This window comes from Ylistrum balloti, unplaced genomic scaffold, assembly GCF_031769215.1.
Source record: "Ylistrum balloti isolate Yb309-2 unplaced genomic scaffold, AGI_CSIRO_Ybal_v1 Utg371040, whole genome shotgun sequence".
Taxonomy (NCBI): Eukaryota; Metazoa; Mollusca; class Bivalvia; order Pectinida; family Pectinidae; genus Ylistrum; species Ylistrum balloti.
The window spans coordinates 454074-464843 of NW_026782576.1; the positions used below are offsets into that span (position 1 = coordinate 454074).

The 10770-nt window shown below is 36.6% G+C and overlaps 1 protein-coding gene across 1 annotated transcript; it reads right to left on the minus strand.

The window, feature by feature from the left end:
• Window positions 1-1408: 1408 nt before the first annotated feature.
• LOC132560234 (uncharacterized) lies at window positions 1409-5840 on the minus strand. The gene is made up of 4 exons (XM_060224895.1): window positions 5766-5840; window positions 5332-5503; window positions 3343-3570; window positions 1409-2384 (listed from the first exon to the last, which is right to left on the minus strand). The coding sequence occupies exons 1-4, from the start codon at window positions 5784-5786 to the stop codon at window positions 1963-1965; spliced, it is 843 nt and encodes a 280-aa protein (XP_060080878.1). The 5' UTR covers window positions 5787-5840; the 3' UTR covers window positions 1409-1962.
• Between the last annotated feature and the right edge of the window lie 4930 nt (window positions 5841-10770).

Below are 10770 nucleotides of genomic sequence, written 5' to 3' on the forward strand. Positions count from 1 at the left end.
TTCATCGGCAGTCTCTGGTGTGTAACATGGGAATCCATCGGCAGTCTCTGTTGTGTAACATGGGAATCCAACGGCAGTCTCTGTTGTGTAACATGGGAATCCAAAGGCAGGCTATGGTGTATAACATGGGAATCCAACGGCAGGCTCTGGTGTATAACATGGGAATCCTCTGGTGTGTAACATGGGAATCCATCGGCAGGCTCTGGTGTGTAACATGGGAATCCTCTGGTGTGTAACATGGGAATCCATCGGCAGTCTCTGGTGTGTAACATGGGAATCCTCTGGTGTATAACATGGGAATCCAACGACAGGCTCTGGTGTGTAACATGGGAATCCAACGGCAGGCTCTGGTGTGTATCATGGGAATCCATCGGCAGTCTCTGGTGTATAACATGGGAATCCATCGGCAGTCTCTGGTGTATAACATGGGAATCCAACAGCAGTCTTTGGTGTGTAACATGGGAATCCAACGGCAGGCTCTGGTGTAAAAGATGGAAATCCATCGGCAGGCTCTGGTGTATAACATGGGAATCCAACGGCAAGCTCTGGTGTGTAACATGGGAATCCATCGGCAGTCTCTGGTGTATAACATGAGAATCCTCTGGTGTGTAACATGGGAATCCATCGGCAGTCTCTGGTGTATAACACGGGAATCCATCGGCAGTCTCTGGTGTATAACATGGGAATCCAACGGCAGGCTCTGGTGTGTAACAGGGGGAACCAATGACAACTTTTTGTGTGTAACAGGGGGAATCAAATGGCAATTTCTCGTTTAGAGCAGTGATAACCCAACGGTCTCGAGCGTCAAACAGGGGAACCCGAAGGAAATATCTTGCTTGCAAAAGAGAAACCCACCGGCAGTTTCTCGTCTACAACAGGGAGAACTCAACGACAACCTCTCGTTTACAGAATTGGGAATCCAATGACAGTCCCTCATGTGAAACAAATGAATCTAACGGAAATATCTGGGTTGTAACAGAGGAATCCAATGACAACCTTTCCTGTGCAAAAGGCAGCAGAAATCAATCTATCGTTTATAGCAGGTGTAACCAAAGACATTCAATCCTTCTATAGCAGAGGGAACCCAAAAACAACCTGTTGCATTTAACAGAGGGAACCCAACGACGATCTCTCGTGTGTAACAAGGTGAACCCATCATCATTTGCTCGTGTGCGAGAGGGGAACCGAATGTTAATCTTTCGTGTATAATAGGAGAATCTAACGACAATTATCATGTGTAGTAGAAAACCCAACGACAACGGGGACTCCAACAGGTAACAGGTAGAACTCAACAGTAATCCCATGTATGTAATTGGGGAACCCAAACGTCCATATTTCGTGTGCGATAGATGGAAGTCGACCTACTCCTCAAGTTAAAAAGTACATATTTGTCATAAATGAACGAGAGTCATGCTTAAAGTATCTTTATTTTACACAACAATACTAATTCTTAAATCCATACTGAATTGTTTCTCTTACTGCCGGCATGGAAACCGTTTACTTGTATTTGTCAAATACATGAAAGATCAGCAAATAGTGATTAATTGCACGAAACATTTTTTAACAGTTAATACTCTTGGAAAACCTTCACTCTGATCTTAGCTGTTAAAGTCAACACTCTCTTTTACGTTGATGTACGTTTTGGGAAGCGGAAAGTAACACTCCTTTTCAATGTAGTGTTTTATAACGGATAGTGTAGTCAATCTTATGTCTCGTGTCACAATTACACCGCATACAGTGTGACACCTCTCTGTCGATTGATGTATAGGACAGCCACGTTCCCTCGTTTCTTCTTTGCTTTTTATTCGTTCATTTATTTACGCTCTTGTTTGCTCTCGTTTACAGGATATAGAAATTATGTTATGACAAAAGTACAAAACCTAAAACAGGATATCGTTAGAGTAGTGCAAATACGTAGACAATTCTATAAATGACAGAAAGAGGAAGTCAGTGTTGTGTTGATTAGTCATGTTCCATGTTCAAAAGAACGGACATAGGGCGTGTGTTCAGCCCTAGATGTCGCAAAATAGAGAGGTATACTTGGACTTGAATAAGAGGCAGGTAGCGGTCATTGGTATTGAGATTCATGCTGCTGAATTCAAGATGGACGCCTGTAAGGACGGCTCGGCCACTGTAAGTATTGCACTTGACAATGGCGGGATCATTGTCTCTTTCCGTGAAAAATGCAAGTGGCACACAGGTTGTGTTTTGGATTGCCATCGGGGAATTAAACGTATTACCTCCGTTGTAGTGAGCTTGAAGGTTTATTCTTCCTTCTTCAACACCAGTGGTTGCGGAAACAAACCGGAAGTTGATATCTGCAGCACGTACACTATTGTAGTTGTGGTAATTGTAAGGACCGAACAGTGGTCCACTACACATGCCTGAAACAAATGACTGCCTTTATTAACTGCACAAAGACACGCAAGTGAATAGCATCTCTGAAATTTAGAATTGGATACAATAGAGATAACAAAGAATTAACTGAACCATAAAGCCACTTTGACCTTCTTGGACTTGTCGATGATGCTAAGACCTTAATTTGGAAACCTAGGAGGTAAATGAGGAAAATTGATAGAAGGAAACGTCAGAATCTATATGGTTAGATTCATGAGCCCCGTGAAAAAAATCCACCAGCAGTATCTACAATCTGCAATCACGAAGACAAAAAACACTTAAGGGAATAGCACCTTTCCGTGCAAATTTAGTATCAGATACAGTAGAGCCATATCATTGAGTAAACCTTCCCTCTATAACACCACAACCTTCCATTGATTCCTAGTTACCAATTCACCTGATTACATCTAACACGAGAATTATCCAATAAAAGGTGTGCTAAAGGAATGAGATATGGAATTAAAAATATTGGTCTGAGATATGGATAATAATCTTTCTTTGAAATGGATAACATCAATTGAAATGTATTTGATTATTTCTATAGACGTACAGGAAAAATAGTACTACTTTCTCTACTGCTTAGTTCAATTGTACAATTTCAATTTAACTTTATTAGCACATTTATGATAACAATAAGAATCAGATGGCTAAACAGGGGAAAACACCAGAGATGTTCAAGAATCCAAACCAAATGTTATTAAATACATATCATACTGTCGAACTGTCCATCCTCCTCACTTTTAACGCTTTTTTAAAATAAATGAGTTGGTCTGAAGAAACATTTTATCTGATAAAAAAACATCCGTGCAATAGCCTAGGTCACTTATTCTGCAAATCGGAGAATAGTAATTTATTCCGACACATCCTGAACTTTGAGAGAATAAATGCAATTTATCTAAAAGTAAATTACATATTATGCAAAACATAAACAAGGTCAAATATTACCTGGATAGAACTTGAGTGGGCGGTCTCCTACTACTTCATCTAGACCATCGAGGTCAAACTCAATCCTATCACAGGCGTAGTACGACCCCGCTCCCTGACCAAGGTAAGCACCGCCTTCTCTGACGTACTTTCTTATTTTCCCGGCACCTTCGTCGCCTAGGGCGTGCATGAATCCCAGATCAAAGCCACCTGGCATCACAAACAGGGCTGCATTGTCCGCCCAATCACCTGTAACACATTTCACCTTTCTGGCATACAAAAGTAGTACCTTTCAATACAAATTTGGATTAGATACGTCATGCAGCTATTTCGTCCTTCGATGCGGAAAAGCAAATTGATCTAAATAAATAACACTTCACTCCATAAGTTTCATGTCTTTTAATATTGGATGATTTCTTCAGTACATATGTATGTTCTCAACAGTTTAAACGAATTAAACGTGACATGGAGGATTGAGATTTTTTAATGATGTATCCATTAAATATACCGATGACAGTCTAGTTAATACCAACGTGTTAACATAATCTTATTTAAAACGTAAATTCAACGAAACCATAGTAAAAATGAAATTAGAAAGGAAGAATCACACAGATACGCATGAAAAGAACGCAAGGTGTTCAGGGAGGGTAAGCGCATACAAACCAGATCATTAAGCACGTCCAGCTTCATATCACAAACAGAAATTATGCATGTAAAACTTCCTCATAACTTCATCAACCTGCATCTCTCGTAACCCTGTGTTGTGAGTGTGTCTGTCACTTGCCGACATTTTTGCACTTAAATCATGATATTGGGGTCAGACCTTGGATTCCGAATCAACTGCGACGTGTAAACACCAACGGTTAGAGATGCAGGTTGTTGCTATCCAGAAATGGAAAATTTACAATAGGAAATCATTACGCTTTTCAGATAGCTGATATTCTAATGAACTTCTTTCTTTCAAACTATGGGCATAGCAATGAATTACCATGATGTGCCTTTTATTCTTATTTTCATCCAAAGCAGAATCAACTGAAGAGCTTAATGAGTTCAGTTTCCTCTTGAGAAGTTTTTTATTTCTGGAAAGCAACACTCCTGTTTCTAAGCCTAAAGTGTTCACATGTTGCAGATGATTTGCTTGACAGAGATTGGCCATTAACAAAAAAACAGATGGTATCGATATATTAATGTTGGTCAAGTTATATATGCTCAACACTCATAATTGTACCTTGTAGATTTATTTTGTTATGTGCCTGGGTCTCATTTGAGAGCATGACATTAATTATTTGTGACTTAAATTGTGATGTTGGCTCATTTATCCGGAACAATTTTATCTAGTCTTTTATTACTTTATTACCTGTACACGATTACCTACTTCATCCCGTTCTATTGAATTTGGTTTGAATTGCGTTGGCCTGTCAAGGATGTCAGTATTCTATTGTTTTCGACATCTTTATTCGATACGTCCGAATCCTAGTTTCTTGTTATCAATTTATTGTTTTCATGATTCGCTTCCGGTTTACTCTATTGTATGTACTTAAGTGTTCTTGTCTTATCGCCACCAGAAACGTGTACTTAACCATAAGCAAAAGTGGCGGTAATTAATCCACCTCGGTTGCACTAAGAAGACAATGTGTAAAATTTCACAAAACCAGATCCTGATGTGTAGGTAAGGAGAGCAACAAGCATACATTGTTTGAAAACCGTTGACAATTAAATATGAAATTGGTTTAAAATGTGATAAAATTTTTTTGTAATGTTTAATGTTTCATATTGATTTACAAAACTGTAAGGTAGATTTGACAGACATAGATAAAATATATGTGTGTTGAAAATTGAACTAACTATCAGAGACAAATTCTGAGGACGCGCATTAATGATTCGGCAATTATCACAGGAAAATGTAGCTGTGATCTGTTTTCTTTAGAAGTTTATAGCATATGAAAAAAGTGTTACAGACAATTTAAGAAGCGAAGGATTAGAGATAGGGATAAGGGCGGGGAGACTTGCCTTGTATGATTTCGTCTGCCCCGATCCGCTGTATAATGTATGAGGCATCGAGAAGATTTTCCAAGTGCTCCGCCATCCTCAACATATGTAGCTCGTCCGTACCATATCCGTCATAGACATACACGTGCCTCCTGCTCAAAGTCTGACCCAAAAGGGCCATTAGACACAGAATCTGAGGGAAGTGAATAACAATGTCACAGTATATATAAGTATATACAATAGAAATTATAAAATGGTAGAAACGTCTCTTCGTGGCTTCTTTTATTTATTGAATATTACGGTGTTCATTCATTCACTACTGAAGCGAATCATCCGATGGAAATATATTTGAAAAATAAATCTCCGGACTTATATAATTAACTGTCTTTAAAATTATAATTATAACTTAATATCTTTAGACTAATGTTATTAAAGGAAAAATCAATGTAGCTTACCAGAAATACAGCTGACTGCATGGTTGCTGGCTGGTGGAGTGTGGTTGGCAAAGGTCGGCCAGATGTTTTGTACACAGGCAAGTAAACACTTTCGGAAAATGAAGTTCAAGTAACGCTACTCATATAACAGGGATCATGTGAAACGTACAACAATAGCTATGTAATATTACGTGCCATTGGAGGTCATGTGATAAACGAATACAAGGTCATATTACTCGCACGTCTGTTCACGTGAAAGTTTCATGATTATCATCAAACATCGCTCATATAAGTGATTTCTCCTTTTGTAATAAAAGCAACATTTTGATTGGATAAATATAAGGAACCCTGAAGTCGACCAGATAAAGCAAATTGTTGCTGACAAATAGCTGATAGACAAGGCACTCACACTTCATATGATTTACTGTTCTATAGATATATCAACATATTCTCCACAAGTCAAAATCTGTGGAACGCTGGCAAAATATGGAAAAAAGATAAACACTGTAACCTATGAAAAAACAGAATAAAACTAGATGTTTTCAACGATTAAACGACTTTCCCAGCATCGACGACATTCGTCACGTCAATCCAAGAGGGTAATATCATGGTCTAAAGTGAGAACGAGGTATACATCACCCAGACCGCCAGACATACTCAAAAGCATCAAACACATGTTATTGTTGATATTATATTGTTATCAGTCCATTTAACATCCAGTGACGATCCATCACTGAAGTAAGATGTCTTATATTTCAATGCCAAACGGAGGAGACGGAAAAATTGTAAAAATATTAGATTTATGAACATCGGGTCAAAAAATCGATGTGTGTTAAGGCACAAAACATGTTGTGCAGATAGGTCAACTCGTTCTTGCCAAACTAAGATAACTGTTTGTTGGTGTCTTGACGATCAAGCAGAGAGTTGTGGAAATATTTGGTGGTTTTTTTTCGTGGGAAACTTTATCAAAGCTTTCGAAAAATACAATACACGTATACTAACTAACAAATAATGTACGCATTTTGGTATGACCCAACAACAAACTACAATGTTTATAAAACAATACATTTTCAACAACCTATTTCTGAAAATGTTTAAAAACAATGTATTCTAAAACAAAAATAGCTGTAAACAACAGAGTAACAGGTTTGTAGTTTACAACGCTGGTTGTATGGTGGCAAAAAACACTTTTTGACAGTGGTATTAACCGTTAACCTAAGATATTTTCAGATAGTATAAAATCGTTCTTTACAAATCATTAACTTATTTTATCCTTGTCAAATTTATAGCATTTGGATAACATCGTTTAGGATAGTCACTTACTCTTATATTGAAGGAAGACTTGTTTTATTTGAAAAAAATCGAACATCATCATTGTTATCATTAATACATAGAGACAACATTTGTTTAGGCCCACAGGGACGAATTTTCAATTAACGGTTTATGAATGTCACTATAATATATATATATGGACCGTTGGTTTGGAATTGGTGGCAAGTCCCTGTGGGTATGGCTATAAGCACGATATTCTTAGGTGGTAGTATAAGAATCGTCTAGTTAGGATTGTGGAGTTATCTCGCTTGAGATGCTCACAGCACGTGTAGTTTTTTCAAAGGTAGGAAAGGCATTTGGATAGATAAAATGGTAAGATTGTACAGGTGAACTGCACATCTTATGCAAATTAAGAGTTAGATAAAGTAGAGTCAAACAACGAACTGTATCATAAGACTGTTTCGGCCATCTTGAATTAGGAGAAGACTGAGGAAAATTTAAGTGATCGAAAGAAAAGTCGAAATCTAGATTGAGAGGTGCATTAGCCCCATAAAATATGTTTCGTAATTTTCATATTATATATTTATCAAAACACCGTCAAGAACGTGTGTATATTCTGAGCCGTTGTCACGATTCGAATGAATTAAAACGTGGTCTACAAATTACGCCAAACCTCGGAAACGTCCATTAACAGTGGTGTCAACATCACGCATTCTAGAAGATATATGGCATCTCGATAGCTGAAGTGGGGAAAGGGTAGTCAGGACGTGATTTGGTCGGTAACAATCATATCACAGCTAGGCACGGAAAATATGAGGTTGAAATTGCTACTAGGTATTTTGTATGGCATTGGTGCATTGTAATTGAAAAAAAAAATAAAAAAATAAAAAAAATTAACAGAATGACAGCCAGGTGTTCATTATAATTATTAATAATGTGTAGTGTAATTTGATACAAAAATATTACATGTGCTGAAATTACCGTATATATTATCATAGTACAGAATAATTAACACGGTACACTTCATTTATCACAAGCACCTTATCAAAAACTTAATGATATAATAAACAAAAAGACTGTTAATTTTCAGACAGCATTCAAATAACTCCATAAATCAAAACAATCAAATTGTGACGAATGGGTGTGTAGCCATTATCTTCCTACCAACATTCTTTGTAATATCACATCATTATGATACTGTACCCTCAACAAGTGACATTCAAGGCATGTGGATTTTAAAGAATTCTTACGAGTTCTTAACCAGTAATCTACATCCACTTCCGTTTTTTTTATGAACATTTGATTTTCCAGTCTGTACAACACCACACAATTATTTCTTAACTAAAAGAACGCATTCGTTCTGTTGTTCTGAGAACTTTCTTTTCCAGTGAACGGTGATATAAATAGATATATTTGTGAACTTTACTGGATCGTGTTTCCTGAAAAAACGTCCAAATCAAAGGGAAAATACACCGAGGACGAAATCTTTGAAATTGGGTTTCTGGTTGAAAAGGATATTGTTAAATCCATATCGCCACAAAATACAGATTATTATTCGCAAAATGCTACTTTGATAACACAGTAAGTTATGTAAGTTCACGAAAGGAACAGTACCAAAAGCCGAAGAAAAATCGAGTCAAATATATATAGTAATAATATAGTAATGTTTAAATTTACGCGGGGGAGAAGTGCCTTGGTTTTTTTCGACCAATGAAAGCGGACTATTAATTGACTCCGTATGATGTAAACCCGGAAGCCAGTTTGGCATGAAAACATATATAAATTGCAGATTAAGATAAACGTTTATCATGTAACGAGTAAGTATTAATGTTATCTGTTTCTGTAAGTGCTTTATTTATATCTATACTTATCAAGGATTTAATACTGTAGTCGGCTTATTATTCTGTTGTGCTTAAGCAAACTTTGAAGTCGCATACGGGTGTTGCCGAAGAAAACCCAAGTTAATGTTAAAAATTTTGTGTTAAAATGAAAGTCTGGATAAGTGTCCCGTGTCATTTTTAATTTTGACGTCTGCATTATACAATGACAATTTAGTCATTGGATTGGTTGATAGAGGATATTGATATTGATAACACTTATCCTGTGTACTGTTGTGTTTCAGTACAAAATAACTTCCTCTGTTTTTTCAACTTGTTGGATATACAGCGGAAACATACAATGGTAACATTTCAGGAGAGCTTAATCCATTGGCATAAGAGGATAGACTGGAGTTCGAGTGAATATTCTGACATCCAAGAATGGCCACAGCCTGTCCAAAAGCCTACACCCATATCAAAATTATTGTAAAAAAACAGAAATAAACTTATCTTATCAACTAATTGAGTGATAAACATGTATACCATGAAAACGTAATCATCAATAATTATATTGTAAGTGATTTTGAATGGTCAGTTCAAACTCCCCTTTTTAAACAGATTACTGATAAATATCAAGCTAAATATATGCATTTACATTAATTCTGTAAAGTTATGTTTAAAATTACAACTTCTTTTACAGTATACTTCACTGGTTTCTCTTATAAGGTAGAGCACTTGTATAATTATGTTAAAACAAGGAAATTTACATTGAAATCACAGTTAAATTCACTTGCACAACAGTTTATACATGAAATCAGGCAAAATCAATTTCAACCTGAAGAAGCCCGACAGTAAGGGCAAAATTAGTAAACAGATCACCAATTAAAATGTTAAAGAACCTGCCGCCAGCCTCTTGAGATTGATTTTGCCTGATTTTGCGTACCCTCAGGTATCATGGTGAAAGGCAAAGGACCTTTTTATTCACCATTTAATGTAATTTTAGTGTTGGCTCTATTGTAGATATGTTATAGAATTATCTTTTAAATGAACCTGTTTATCTTAGTGTTTTTCATTTTTGCTAGGTCTCCCGAGACAATCTCAGGGTGACCTATTGTGATACTCTTTTCTTGGGCTTCATAAACTTTTTACATTTTCAACTTCTCCTGGATAACTGCTGAACCAGTTTCAATGAAATTTTACAAAACCTTTCATGGCTTAAGGCACACCAAATTTGTAAATTATATGGTCCCAAAGGGCCTTAAATTTATTGAAACTTTAAATATTGTCTTCTCAAATCCCAGATATGGTAGAAATAAATACTCTTTTGGATAGAAAAGTCTACAGGTGCTTTCCCAAAAGTGTAAATTTCATGACCCAAGGGTCTCAGATTTGCCCCTTGGGAGGGGGTAAAGTTGACTTTCGTCTATATAAGAAAATTACATTTTTGAACATAATTTGTATATTTTCTATTGGGAATAGTTCAGACTTGGCTAGAAGTATGGGTATAAGCTGTCAGTTTGATGAGAAGTATATCTTGACCTCGACTGATCTCCTGGGGTTGATGGATGGGACTAAAAATGGGTCAAATTGGCTGAAATTTCAAAAATTTTCTTTGCAATAACTTTATAAAGTAGAACCAAATAATCTTTATGGATGGAACCGTCTTACATATAGTACTTTACCATAATTATAAATTTCACAACCGCAGGATCTCGCATTTCCCCATGGGGAAGAGGTCAAAGTTTACTATAGTTTATGAAGGAAAGAACATTTTTCTGCATGATTTGTTTATTTTCGTTTAGAAATAGTTCTTACTTGGTTAGAACTATTAGTATAAGATGACAGTTCGATGACATGCACATATTGACCATGGCTGTACCACCCAGGGGCTGGTGGGTTGGATAAAAATGGGTTGAAATTGACCATTCTACTGTTCA